This window comes from Lepidochelys kempii, chromosome 17, assembly GCF_965140285.1.
Source record: "Lepidochelys kempii isolate rLepKem1 chromosome 17, rLepKem1.hap1, whole genome shotgun sequence".
Taxonomy (NCBI): domain Eukaryota; kingdom Metazoa; phylum Chordata; order Testudines; family Cheloniidae; genus Lepidochelys; species Lepidochelys kempii.
In genome coordinates, this window is record NC_136396.1 from 21731163 (window position 1) to 21745342 (window position 14180).

Sequence of the window (14180 nt, forward strand, 5' to 3'; positions counted from 1 at the left end):
CCCATGAATCCTGGTCCCAGCCTTGTTGGGGTTAAGAGGACTCTGCCAGACAGGAGGGTGCAAGGGGAGTCCTCAAGGGCAGGGAGGCCACTGGGTAAAGGAAGTGGGAGCGAGGACTCAGATCCTTTCACTAGCCCACTTCACCAGGGTAGTGCAGAAGCCAGGAAAGTTCCCCACAATAGTGGGACTATTCCCCCGTTTACAAATAGAATTCAAGGGTGAAACGTTGGACCAATATGTTCAAGATCAGGAAACTGTTTGAGTATGTCAGGTGGGGGTTGCCAGGCCTGGAGCAAAGGTCCCAGCAACACACCTCTGTGCAAACCCCAACCCTCCCTTGTAGGAGGTCAGAGTTGACCACCACCCATAACAACAGCAACCCGGAGCAGACCCAGGCCAGGACCCCCAGTAGAGGTTACACAGCACAGCTTACAGCAAAGCAGCTGTCGTCCCCCCGCCCCCCCCGGCAAGCCTGGCTCGACACACACAGACTCTCTGCCCCGGGCCAATGCAACCCTCTCCCCCTTGGGTCAGCCCAGCCGGTCTGTGCTCTGGGTGGTGCTGGCAGGCTGGGTGAGCTCAGCGTGGTGGGTCGGCTACTGGTCTCAGCTCCGGTCTGCTGAAGGCTGAGAGTTTACACAAATTCCTTTTTGCCAGCAGCCGGCTCTCCCGCCCTGCCCCAGCTCAGGACTCCTGTCCTGCTGCTGCTTTTGTTTTCCTGCCAAATTTCCCAGGCTGCCCCACACCATTCGTTCAACTCTCCCCCCAACACACCCCCACCCCCCAAGGGCCAGAGTTAATTCTGTGTGTTTGAGTAGCACTCCCCACAGCCAATCAGAGTAGCCTGGCGGGAGGGAGCTGTCTCCCAGCTTCACACCGGAAAGTGACTACACACCAGAGCATTTCTAAAAGCCGCAGCTGGTGGCCCCCAAGGGCCTGCCGCACATGGGGCTGAGACTGTGATGCTACAGCACTTAGCCGTAAGAAAAGGCCTGGGATGTGCATCACCAGCTTCTTACTCAGAGCATTTACCCCGGCACTTTCTGCTCAGAACCACGTCCATTCCCTGCAGCCTGGCTTGGGGGGAACAGCTGCACTGCACAGCTGGAATGGCGCCCCCTGGTGAGTGCCTGGGGCAAGGCCCCTCCAGGAAGAAGACCTGCCCTTCACCAGATGCAGCTGGGTTGGGATCCCCCCCACAGCTCTTCCCCACAGGAGTGTTAAGCAGGGGCCTTGGAGGGTCTCTGACTTACAACAGGGCTGGATGGGAACTGTAAGGAGAGAATCTCCCCAGAGGAAAAGATTCACTATTAACGTCTCAGAGACTGGGGAGAACTTGGTGCCTCTGCCGGTGATGGGGCTGTCCGTGGGCCAGAGTGCCCAGGGCTGAGGAGCTCAGGGGTGCAGGGGGGGAGGGGCAGGTGTATCGGGGTGTGAGGACCCACTGGTGGACAACACACTTCTGACATCACACTTCTGACCGTGTAACTGCCAACTTCAGTTGGCAGTTACACGGCATTGGCTGGGGTGTGTCCCTTTTACCAGACGGCACCGAGCCTTGGCATGAGTTAAGCCTTGAGAGGCCTTTGCTGATTTGGTGTCTCTTTGGGGGACAGCTAGATCCTGGTGGGGGTCTCAGAGGCCTCCAGGGGGAGGAAGAAAAGCAACCAGGAGCCACCATTAGACACTCCTGACCAGGTACACTTGCCCCCATCTCTTCCTTCCCACGTGGAGCTTGCAGCTCTATTTGTGGGGGTGGGGTGAATGGTGGCACAGCAAGGAGGCCTGCCTGGGGCACGTGGGCAGAGGGGCATGGTGGTTTGGGGAATTAAAACTGGGGCTTTGGGAGGCATCTCAAAGGAGCTCTGTGCTAGGGCTGGGCTGCCTACAGTGTGCTGGGTTGGGACTCACTGTCTGTCTATTTCTGTTTGTCTGTTTAGACTGGCAGCTCATCGGGTCAGGGACCGTCTCTCACTGTGGTGTGGGCAGCGCCCAGCAATGGCCCTGGTCCTGACTGGGCCAAATCAACAGTAATATGAATGGGCCTGCTCTTCAGTCTGTGCCAGCACAAAGCCAGAGGCTAATATGGCTCCACCCTCCCTGATCGGACCCCGGATGGGCCTGCCCGTGGCTCGTGCAGCATAGACCCAGCTGAGTGGTTTGGCTGGGACGTCATTAACTCGGCCCTCCCTGGACGGGACTCGAGGAGGGTCGGCGGGACCCAAGAGCAGGTCGCACGGAACCAAGCGTTATCATCCCAGCTGGCAACGGCCTCACCCAGCTCAGAACTTCTGATCTATTTGGATCCAAACAGCACTGTTTGGACCAGAACATTCCAGGACTATTTAGATCACAACAGTCTGGTGCCACTTGGATCAAACCCTTGGCTCAGGTCAATCGTGATCCTGTCTCTGCTGCCTGCATGGTGAGATTTGGAGATTTAGTTGGAGAATTGGACCAAAACCACCATCCTTTCCCCAGCAGAGACCCGGACCTTCCAGCTGGTGCTGGGACAGAGAATCCAGGAGGTTTCGAGGACTGTGACAGGCACCAGGCTTGGCCCGAGTCCCCAGAGCCAGGACCATGATGCGTAGCCAGGGGCTTCCTACTGATGCCCCAGAGGTGAATCCTGGAGCTGCCCAGGAGGGGTCAGGTGAGCAGGACATTCCCTGGGCCCACAGGACACTCGAGGGAGAGGCTGGCAGGGCACATGGGGTCCTAGGTCAAGGATGAACTTGAATTCTCTCTTTGCCTGCCCCAGGGAGGTAAGGGTCTCAAAGGGGGAAGGGGAGAGAGACAGAGACCCCAGGGCACAGTGGAAGAAACAGATTCCCCAAGTGGGGAGAGAGAGAGGCCTCTAAATGGTTAAATGGAAAAGAGGAAGGGGGAAACACAGAGCCCCCCAGGGGTGAAGGAGACACCAGGAAGAGGAGATTTAAGGAGTAGAGATCATATCTGGGGGCACAAAATGGCTCTTCCATGTAGAAACGCCAGTGCAGAGTCCTGGGCCCTTGAAGTATCAAGCCTACGCCAGGGGCCTTGGAGATGGGCACAGCCAGGTCTCAGGCTGCTCCTGGTAACCATGCCAGGGTCATAGATGTGAGGGCTGGGGCAGACCAATGGGCAGAGTGTCCATCCCCTGGGGCCAGGGCAGCATCTGCACTGACAGGACGTTGTCTAGGGCTCTGTCCAGCCTAGTTTCCAGTGTGGCAAGCGAGGGGGCTCTGGCCCTTCCCTGGGGGCAGCATGTCAGACCCCTGACTGGGTGCTCCCCTGATATCCGTACTCAGTGCGTCCCCTTGCCCACCCCCTCCCACTGCCTGCGGGGTGCCCCTTTGGGCCTGGGACACAGGGCTGGGAGCCGGTGGGGGACTCACGGCAGGGGGGCGATGGCCGCCGGAGTTGGGCTGTCATTCTGCTTTCAGAGTCGCAGAGATCAGGGGAGTCGCCCCCTCGTCAGGGGGTCTCTGCTGGGAGCCCCGTTCCCGGGGAAACAGCGGAGGAGGGGGTCTCTGCCTCTGCCGGCCCCAGGAACCCAAGCGAGCAGACCTCCACGGCCACATCCGTCACCAGCCACTCATCCGCCCGCGGCATGGCACCTGCGGCCTCCAACCGCCTGTGTGCGCAGCCCCCGCGTGAGCCACCCGGCGCAGGCGTGACGAGAAAGCGCGCGGCCCGTGCCAGGGAGGCCGAGGGGGAGGGAGAAGAACAGTCCCTTTTCTACATGAGGGTCAGGGCCGTGAACGGCGTCTCGGTGGCCTGGGAGACCGGGGCCGGCTTTGGGGCCATTAGGAAGCGCCCCCGCATCTTTCAGGCCAATTACACCGGAGGAGAAAGCTTTGCCGGGTCGGACCTGAGCAGCTCCCACACCAAGTCCGAGCTGGGGGACGTGGACCCGGAGCCAGAGGGCGGCGCTGGGGGGCCAGCAGAGGAGGCTCCGCAACCGCCGCAGGGCGCGACCCCGGAGTGGCTCCTCACCACCGAGCAGGGCCTGCGGTGCCTGGCCTGCTGCCGAGTGTTCCCCAGCCTGGAGGCCCTGACCCAGCACGTGAAGCAGGGGCTGCGGGAAGGCTTCAGCTGCCGCGTCTACTACCGGGTGCTGGGGCGGCTCCGGGCGGGAGGGACGCCCCGGAGGAGCCGGTGCTGCGGGGGCCGGGGACTCCAGCCACGCGGCCGCGAGTGCAGCGCGTGCGGGGGCGAGATACGGCGCCCACGCAAGGCTGCCAGACAGGCCTGGCCAGGACGCGCCGGGGAGGAGCCCAGCAGCCGCCTGAGACCAGCGACGACTCTGCCAGCACGGCCATGAATACACAGGCTGGGGACTGCAGCCAGGCCGGGGGGTGGGGGGGGGCACGCCTGTCACGGCCTCCGGCTTGCCAGGCAGGCCCGATCTGCACGTGAGGCTGCCAGCAGAGCCCCAGGACAGCAACGCCGGGCCCCACCCCTCCACAGGGCCGTGGCCGAACCGGACCCAGCCACCGGGGACGAGGAAAGAACTGACGGCGTCGGCCAGCCCTCTCCCTGCATGACCCAGCCGAAGGGCGCTTTGGGGATGGAGGGTTGGTAGCAGAGCCGCATCCTTAGAGACGCACGCAGACGCCGGCCCATCGACGGGAAGAAGGTGATGAGAAGACGTCCAGAGACGGACCCACGGGGCGGCTGAGTGCACGGCTCCTGAAGGCTGAGCCGGGGCCTCTGCCGAGCTGGAGCAAGCCCCACTTGCACAGACATCGGCTAAGTGATTTACTTCGGGGGTTCTCGTCTGTGGGGGGGATGCCCTAGGTTCCCGGAGCATCTACGGGGCTTGTGAGCTGGGGCAGGCAGCTAAATGGTCTGGGCAGGGGGCTGGAGGGCAGGAAGGCGGATGTGGGCAAGTGGGGATGGGGGTGCGGGGAAGGGGCTGGATAGGAGGAAGGGGGGTGGGGATGGGGGGCTGGATGGGAGGAAGGGGATGTGGGCGGGGGGCAAGGGCTGGATGGGAGGAAGCAGGTGTGGGCGGGGGGTAGAGGACTGGATGGGAAGAAGCGGATGGTGATGGGGGGGCTGATGGGAGGAAGGGGGATGTGGGAAGGAGCCTGGATGGGAGGAAAGGGGGGGCAGGGGGCTGAATGGTAGGAAGGAGGTGTGGGAGAGTAAGGGCTGGATAGGAGGAAGGGGGCATCGGTGGGGGCAGGGTGCTGGATGGGAGGAAATGTGGGGGGGGGGGGCAGAGTGCTAGATGGGAGGAAGGGGGGTGTGGGCAGGGGAAGGGGGCTGGGGTGGGAGGAAGGGGGTGTGGGTGGGGACCAGGGGGCTCAATGGGAGGAAGCAGGTGTGGGTGGGGAGCAAGAATTGGATAGGAGGAAGAGGGTGTCGGGGAGCAGGGGGCTGGATGGGAGGAAGGGGGTGGCACCCAGGGGAAGAGGCTGGATGGGAGGAAGAGGGGTGTGGTAAGGGGCCTAGATGGGAGGAAAGGGGTGGGGGGGCAGGGGACAAGGTGGGAGGAAGGGGTGGGGGGGCAGGGGCAAGGGCTGGATGGGAGGAAGTAGGTGTGGGCAGGGGACTGGGTGGGAGGAACGGGGTGGGGGCAGGGGGCTGAATGGGAGAAAGGAGGTGTGCGGGGGGCAAGGGCTGGATAGGAGGAAGGGGGCGTTGGTAGGGGCAGAGTGCTAGATGGGAGGAAGGGGGGTGTGGGCAGGGGCAGGGGGCTGGGTGGGAGGAAGGGCGTGTGGGCAGGGGCCAGGGGGATGAATGGGAGGAAGAGGGTGTGCGGGGGCAGGAGGGTGGATGGGAGAAAGGGAGTGTGGGCGGGGGGCAGGGGCCTGGATGGGAGGAAGGGGTGGGAACTGAGGGGAGGAGGCTAGATAGGAGGAAGGAAGTGGGGATGGGGGGCTAGATGGGAGGAAGGGGGGTGTGGTAAGGGGTGGATGGGAGGGAGGGGATGGAAGGAAGGTGAGATGGGAGGAAAAGGGTGGGGGGGCAGGGGACTGGGAAGGAGAAGGGGTGTGTGGGCAGGGGCCAGGGCTGGTTGGGAAGAAGAGGGTGTGGGAGGGGAGCAGGTGGATGGGACCTGGATGGGAGGGAGGAGGGTGTAGGTGGGGGAAGGGGGCTGAATGGGAGGAACGGGGTGGGGGGCAGGGGACTGGGTGGGAGGAAGGAGGGGGTGGGCGGTGGGCAGGAGCCTGGATGGGAGGAAGGAGAGTGTAGGTTAGGGCAGGGGACTGGGTGGGAGGAAAGAGGGTGTGGGTGGGGGGCAAGGGCTGGATGGGAGGAAAGGGGTGGGGACTGAGGGGAGGTGGCTAGATGGGAGGAAGGGGGTGTTGCCGGGGGCAGGGTGCTGGATAAGAGGAAGGGGGGTGTGGGCGGGGGCAGAGGCCTGGATGGAAGGAAGGAGTGTGTAGGTGGGGGTTGGGGCTGGATGGGAGGCAGCGGATGGGGATGGGGGCAGGGGGCTGGATAGGAGGAAGGAGGGTGTAGGTGGGGGCAGGGGGCTGGATGGGAGGAATGGGGGTGTGGGTGGGGGGCAAAGGCTGAATGGGAAGAAGGAGGGTGTGGGTGGGAGCAGGGGGCTGGATGGGAGGAAGGGGGTGTGGGCAGGGGCCTGCATAGGATGAAGGAGGGTGTGGGCAGGGGCAGGATGGGACGAAGGTGGTGTGGGTGGGGGGCAAAGGCTGGATGGGAGGAAAGGGGTGTGGGCGGGAGCAGGGGGCTGGATGGGAGGAAGGGGGGTGTGAGCAGGGGGAAGGGGACAGGGGCCTGGATGGGGGGAAAGGGGTTGCGGTTGGAGGGGAGGGGGATGGGAGAAAGGGGGTGTGAGCGGGGGCAGGGGCCTGGATGGGAGGAAGGGGGGTGTGGGCGTGCAGGGGGCTGGGGATGGAGGGGAGGGAGAGGGGAGGAAGGAGGTGTGGGTGGTGGGCAGGGGCATGGATGGGAAGAAATGGAGTGTGGGTGGGGACTGGATGCACCCAGCCTGTCCTCCCCCCACCCCACAAAATTCACCTCAGCCCATAACGCTCCCTCCCTCCTCCTCCCCACCACAAAATCAAACTCCTCGGCCTCCCTCCATGGCCAAATCCCTCCCTCCTCTAGGACCCCATCCGGCCTCACTACCTCCCCCTCCCCCCAGCCCATCAAGCCTCCTCCCCAGTCCCGAAACCCACCTCTCCCACTTCACTGTCCCACAGAGTCCAGCCCCCGTCCTGCTCTCACCCCAAAATGCTTCTGCCCTTCCCCCCCACCACAACGCCCCTCCCCAGCCCCAAACCCAGCTCCTCCCCCCCATCCGTTCCCACCCCACCCCACCCCACGGGCTGGACTCAGCTGTCCCAGGTCCGGCCTTGGCTCCTGGCCATGCTACAACTGGACCAGCCACAATGGAGCTCAAGCTCTTACCTGCATCTTCCTTCGGAGCAGGTTCAGCTGACCCAGATGAGACCCACTGACCTAAACCCCAGCCCGTGTCTTAGTCCAGGCACGGGGCCGGTGTCCTCCTCAGCGCCGGGCCCAGCTCGCTCAGGGCTGTCTGGCCTCCGTGCTCCACTGAGCGAGAGGGACGTAAAAATCTGGTAAGCAGCTTTGACACCCTTGTCTGGCACTCAGGTCCCAGCTGCGAACGCCGAAGTGCGCCAGACGCCACAGCCAAGACGCCGCCCGCCCGTCAGCTGAGGGGGCAAAAGGCTTCCACCAACACTCATTAATGAAGCTTCACGCCCCTTGGCAGGAGTGGTAGCATCCAGACCGGGAAACTGAGACACAAAGAGGCAAAATGACTCAACTGAGATCACACAGTCACTCTGGGAATTTTACAAGTGCCAGACAAAGGCAGAACCCCTTCCATGCCAAACAGCAACTAACCCGGGGAGGGAAGCGGCGTGAGTGACCATCAGAGCATCCCGTTTAGTTTCGCTACTAACGAACACAGAACCCAAGTCACCATATAACCCCCTTTTCATATGTTAAATTCCATGCAGCTATCCACTGTTACCAAAGGCACTAAGCCCTGTCAGGGGCAGTGTGGATAGGGCCCTGGACTAAGCTGCAGGACAGCTGGGTTCTAATCCCATAACTAGCCGGCAGCGTGCCTTTGGACACGTCACTTCACTGCTGTGTGCCTTAGTTTCCCTGTTTGTAGAGAGGGGATACTGGCCTCCACCGTAAAGCACCTGGCGCACTATGGATGAAAAGCGCTATATCACAGCTAGGTATTCATATTAATTCCCTTTCTCTTCCTCCCAGTTGTGAGCCCCAAGTACTGCCATAAAGACGACTGTGTTCCAGAAATAACTTCACCAAAAATGCTTCCGAAGTGACAGACTCAGGGTCCCACTTGCCCCCATCCGGCCAGCAGGTAAGTATCAGAGTGTGGCAGACGTACAGGGTTGACCAGAACAATCCCTTGCCCTTTATCCACAAACTGATGATTCTCAGACCCGGTTTTTGGTCTCCACCAACCCTCCCTCTTGGTAGCAGAGTTTTACCAGCAGAGGCTGGAGTGAGGACTGGCAGGGCTAAGCTCATGCTACAAACACTGTGGAACATCCATATATCAGCCGAGAGGAGCAGAGTGCATGGCGGGATATGGTGCTCTCGCCTGTCTTTATCATGTGTGAAACTTGCTGGGGGGGGTGGGGAGCGGGGGTTGTTTTCAAATTAGCAAGTAACCAAACAACAATAGTCACTGCCCCGAATTAAGGAGGTTTGGCTAGACTGTTACTAAGGGGCAGCTGGCGCCAGGTGGCGCTGTTGGCGAATGGTGATATCTGGAGCAGTGGGACGTTACTGTACTTCCACAGCCTCGGGCTAGCAGGGACTTGGCCCTGCAGGCAGCAGGCAGGTGCTTTGGCGGGAGCAGAGTTGGTCTGGCAGGGGATACTCCAGCCTAGGACAGCAGTGCATTGGCAGAGCAGGTGGGGGCTGTGCTGGAGTAGCTGGGAGCGCAGCTGGCCACCGTCATGGTGTATTGACCGGTCTGCATGGGGGGGCTCAGATTGCAATAGCACAAGATGTTGCAGGTCCGATTGAGGTGTGTTGTCAAAGGTAGGGGAGGCAAGTGCTCACAGCAGCAGCCTCACAGCACCGTGCCTGGGCCCAGGCTGCTCTGTCAGCCTCCTGCGTCCAAGAGAACCGATTTCACGCCAAAGAGGAGGGCGTTTCCAGGACAAGTGCTTTCTTTCCCAGCACACTCACAGTAACTGCCCTGGCTGCATGGCTGCCTGCCTTGACCAGAGTCTGTGTGTGACTTTGCATTTCTTCAGGGAACCTGGCTCACCGCTCTCTCTCTGTTCACAGTGTGACACTCGCACAGGGGAAGGAAGTCTGCCTCCATACGGTTTGCAATGTGCAGATGGAGGCAGGTGGCGTCCAGATTGCGGGGCAGACACTGGCCTAGCTGACCACATCCCCAGCTTAACACTCCCCGTTCTTGTAGCATCGCTGGGTCCTTCGTTCAGGTCAGACCTCAGCAGCTGAAAGGGAGCTTTACATCTTTTACCACAAGCATCTCATTCAAACAGGAAAACAGTAAAAGGCAAACTTTGAGCTCTCTTTGAATTCTTCCTGGTGGTCTGTAGCAAAGCAGTCACACTGAAGGCAACTATTCTCCATTCTTCACTAGGGGCCCAATCCTGGGAAGTGCTGAGGGCCCTTAACGGCACTCAGGAACCTTGCAGGAACAAGCCCTATAATGCCATAAGCCAGGCTATTATTATCATGTAACATTTACACTGCATTGGTGCCTAGAGGCCAGCCAGGCCTGGGGCCAGTTGTGCTGGGGCCTCCAACAGACAGAGCTAGAGTCTGCCTATATGCAAACCACACCTGCCCATGCGCTGAAGGGAAGAAGGGAGGTTGGGTCTAAGGGACTATGAAGAACAGAGGAGATATGTGGATTTTTTTCATGAATTGGCTATCTGATTACAATCATGCAGTCTGCCACATGGATGCAAATTGTTAACTCAGTCCTAGGTGGCTCTGTTCTGCCGGAACTGAAGTCAGCGGCTATAGACAGCCCCAAACCCCAATGCATAACAAACCGTACAGGGGTCAAGACCTGTGAAGTTTGGTCTCTGTCCAAATTGGACACAACACACTGTTGGCTTGTGGCAAGAAGAAGTCGGGCAGTAGGTGGATGCAGAACAAAGGGCCTGGCTGGTTTTAAAGAGACACTCCCTGAAGTTCACAGAGAAGCAGGGTCTGCAGAGAAAGAGACTGTTAGAGGGTCCCCAGAAGAGCACGTCCCTGGTCTAAGTCGGGCCAATCTAATTCTGGAGGGAAATTCTAAACTTCGATAAGACAGTGTGTGTGTTGGGAGGGGGAGGGTAAGACCTTTTGTTATTTGAGCCCCTTTGCTTTCTGTTTGCTATGTTCCTAGGGCTAAATAAATAATACTTTGCTGTGAAGCAGCTGTTGGGTGTCACTGTGTTTATCAACTGCTTGCAGCTTCCCAAGGGGAATCTACAGTAGGGGCCAAACCCTGCTGGACCTGCTGAGGGAAACAGCGGCGCTGTGGCCAGGAGACCCAGTGTAAAAGTGGGGTGAAAGGCGAGATTCCACTTCGACAGAAGTGCATGCAGCAGCTTATCGCTGGAAAGGGAGCCCCCGGAGAGACTGAAGTTTTGTCTACATGGTAAGTTAATGTGCAGCAAGTTAGCGTAATAAAGCTTCACACCCTGGCTTGCTGTACACTAACGTGCCCTGTGGACAAGCCCTGCGAGAGATGCAGCTCGTCCCTGAACCATGACAGGAACATAGTTTGGCTACACAAACTATCAACTTCCACCATTTCAGTTTACGAACAGCTGGTCCAAAATTTTCCATTGCAAGATTTTTCTGTTGAGAGAAAATGGCCTTTTTGTACAAAAAAATCCATTTGCACCTAAACTTTTTGGGGGGGGTTGCCAAAAACCAAATTTTGGGGTTTTCAGCAGCTGATAACATTTTGGGGGTTCCAGGTTTTCAACAAAAGCCCCTGAAAACTTCAAAGAAAACAAACAAAAAGTTTGTCTACATTGTTCCCATTTGCTGACCAGCTCTACAGATTAATCTTTGCTCTGAATGTCCTGGGCTTCTTAATGGGAGCTTTCCTGTTTAACTTTAACGTTCCTGAAGGTAACATACCCATTCCTGCGTGCCTGCAATCTAACACCACCTGTACGTACCCCGTTGTCATTGGGTAATGGCCTAGTAACCCCCATTGGACACCCCACTGTCACCAGTGGGTTCTCTCAAGTGCGAATTTGGTGAATGATACACAAGACCCCAGCTCCTCTCCTAAGGCACGTGGGCTCTGCAGAGCTAACCAGAGTAAAAAGCAGAACAAAGCTGTTTTAGACAACTCGGCAGCTGTGGTGCGGATCCACACAGGACACTGAGCTGTGCAGCATTGACAGACACGTCTCAGAGCAAAACTATACTCGGATCTAATTTTCCATGGGGGTTTCTCTGCTGCTAGGGACCGCACAGACCTATGACACTCCACAGCCATGAAATCCCTGGGGAACTGGTCTTCCGGCCAAATAGCGATTTGTATCCACTCTCTGGGTTCTGGGGGACAGCACCTTGCTCCAACAGGGCTGGGATGTTATGGAGATGAGCAGCGACAGGGAAACCTCGGGGGTCCACAGCTCTTCCCAGCACTGGTGCCCACTTGCTGTGAAAGAAAAAAGAGGGATTGCAGTGAATCCCACAGGGAGCATTCTCACCGAGCATTACTTCCTTTCACAGGGGATTCCATTTGCAGACAAGATTGGGCGGGTTGGGGGGAGAGTGAGAGCTAAAGGGTTGGAGAACAAAGGAATCAGGTGACCTCCTGGCCCGGGAAAGGGGAAAGCCTAGAGGAGGAGGGGCTGGAGGGAGTTTCAGTTTGGGGCTGGCTGGGACATGGAGTGAAGGGCAGACGTGGTTGTCTGGCTCACTGCCCCCCAAAATGGACCCAGCTGAGGGGTCCTGTTCTCTGCATCTACAAGCTCTGTGTTAGACCATGTTCCTGTCATCTAATAAACCTTCTGTTTTACTGGGTGGCTGAGAGTCACGTCTGACTGTGAAGTTGGGGGGCAGGACCCTCTGGCTTCCCCAGGAGCCCGCCTGGGCGGACTCGCTGTGGGAAGCGCACGGAGGGGCAGAGGATGCTGAATGCTCCGAGGTCAGACCCAGGAAGGGGGAAGTTGTGTGAGCTGTGTGTCCTGAAGACAGGCTGCTCACAGAAAGGAGACTTCCCCAGAGTCCTGCCTGGCTTCATGGGGAGCAGTTCCAGAGCATCGCCCAGGGACTCCGTGATAACTGGTGGCAGCCTGTCGTGGGATCTACTGCACCCCGAGGACGGTGCGTCCTGCAGTAAGTGACTGGGGAGCAGTAACACGAAGGGGGATTGACGGGGACCAGGCATGCTGAAGATTCAGAGAGAGACGGTTTCAGGGGGCGGTTAACCCCTGGGAGTGTGTGACCCAGAGTGAAGGACTTTTGCAGTAACAGGGTCCCCCTGGGGATTGCAGCGAGTGGTCCCAGGGGTGGAGGAGTCTGCAGCTCGACCCTGGCAAAGAGGCGGTGACCTCGAGAAGGGCTGGCACACTAGGGGTTCTCCCTGGAAACCGTGGGGAGCTGAGAGCACACAGGCCTGTGAGTCCACAACAACTTGGGAACAGCAGTGTGATGGCCTATCACCATCTCCTTAAGAAGGACATTGTAACCCTGTGCAAAAAGAGAGGGTTGAGCATTGGAAAGTTCACCAAGGCACAGTTAATCGTGCAGCTGGAGGAGGATGACCGCTCTAAGGAACAGATTCCTGACCCCAAATGGGGCTATAGCAGGATCTGGGAGCAGCTGGAGTGGGAGCCAGGCATCGCCAAGACTCCTGTCCCCGACCAGATGGGGGTCTTCACGATCGGGTTCCCCATCGGGGGATCGGAGACGGACGGACGGGATTGGAGCTGAGTCCGAGAGAGCGAGAGGACTGTGAGAGACAGCAGGAGCCCGAGAAAGAGCTGCAGAAGCAGCAGCAGCATGAACTGGCGGTGTGGGAGCGGAGAGGCCTAGGGGACCCCCCAGGGGTGAGTGGGGATAGATCCCGGGGGGCCAGTTCCGCAGGGAACCTCGAGACTAAATTGCTGCCCCTGGTTAAGGAGGGGGGGATGTGGACGCCACCTCACTGCCTTTGAGCAGGCTGGCGATTTGAACCAGGGGGACTCTGCGGAAAAGCCCCGGTGTCTAGCTCCCTTGCTGGGTCCCAAGGCCATAGACTCCGTCAGCCCGATGGGTGGGGAGGTGGACAAGCTCCCACTCCTGACCCCAACCTATATGTCTGTGTGGAGTTTCCTGGGGCCAGGCCCCTCGGACCCCCAGTGGGAGCGGAAGGTGATGGTCAATGGGGAGACATTCCTGTGGTGGCGAGATCCTGGGACAGAGAGAACTGTTGTCAGGCCCTGGGTGGTGCAGCCTCAGAGGCTGAGGAGCTGGGTGAGGGTCCCAGGGACGAAGCCCCTCGCCCTGCCTATGGCCCAGATCCCTGTGCAGACCCACTAGGGGTCAGGCTGGCTGGTCGTTGGACTTCTCCAGGACACCAGCTGTGAGACCCTGTTATGGGGTGACTGTGTCTCTTTGGGACAGGATCCAGGCCATGCTCCTGTAACTGCTGAGGGTTTGAATTTGAATCCAGGGAACCATTCAGTGGAGAGGGAAATGGTCACTGAAAATGCAGATGACCTGGCTGGCAGCAGGGAGAAGCTGCGCCCTCTTGCACACCGGAGAGGGGGGCTCAGGGGGCTCACGCTGGCTCTGATGCAGTGAGGAAAGCACCAAGTTCGCTGCCTACCCCCACTGGGACAGCAAGGGCAGCGCTGAGCACAGTGGGAGCTGAGACCCCAGCTGAGTGGGGGGAGACACAGGCGGGGCAGGGGATCTGTTGGGAGTGGCAAGGTGCTTGGTAAGGAAAGTTTGGATGAGCCTAGGCAGCCTTGTGAGCTGATGGCTTTGTCTAGTCAGCAGGGTGGGAAGGCGAGGAGAGTGGAAGATGAGTGTCCCTGGACCTTACCTGTTAGCTGGGTGGAGAATTGGGACAGTGAAGGAAACGTGCCTGTGTCTGTCAGGGGTATTGACTTGCCTGTGGAGGGAGCTACCCTGATCTCCAAGCAGTTGTCTGTGACCAGCCCTGTGTGCTGGGACAAGGGGAGAGAGATCCCAAGCTGTGTGTCTGGGAAAGGAGAAAGTGT

The 14180-nt window shown here is 59.2% G+C and overlaps 1 protein-coding gene and 1 long non-coding RNA gene across 2 annotated transcripts; both read left to right on the forward strand.

The window, feature by feature from the left end:
- The first annotated feature begins 916 nt into the window (after positions 1-916).
- On the forward strand, positions 917-4799 carry FAM170B (family with sequence similarity 170 member B). The gene is made up of 3 exons (XM_073315628.2): positions 917-1122; positions 1941-2653; positions 3426-4799. Exons 2-3 carry the CDS (start codon positions 2584-2586, stop codon positions 4304-4306), a joined length of 951 nt encoding a protein of 316 aa, XP_073171729.2. The 5' UTR covers positions 917-1122; positions 1941-2583; the 3' UTR covers positions 4307-4799.
- A 2115-nt stretch (positions 4800-6914) lies between these two features.
- Positions 6915-10366, forward strand: LOC140899682 (uncharacterized). Its single transcript, XR_012155421.1, has 3 exons — positions 6915-7850; positions 8215-8326; positions 9268-10366. It is a non-coding gene; the product is annotated as an uncharacterized LOC140899682 (long non-coding RNA).
- The last annotated feature ends 3814 nt before the right edge of the window (positions 10367-14180 follow it).

Bases quoted from the DNA above. Each gene is read 5' to 3' on its own strand.
- FAM170B (XM_073315628.2), top strand. From the start codon at position 2,584: ATGATGCGTAGCCAGGGGCTTCCTACTGATGCCCCAGAGGTGAATCCT. The intron at 2,654-3,425 runs GTGAGCAGGACA...TTCTGCTTTCAG, and splicing joins AGCTGCCCAGGAGGGGTCAG to AGTCGCAGAGATCAGGGGAG.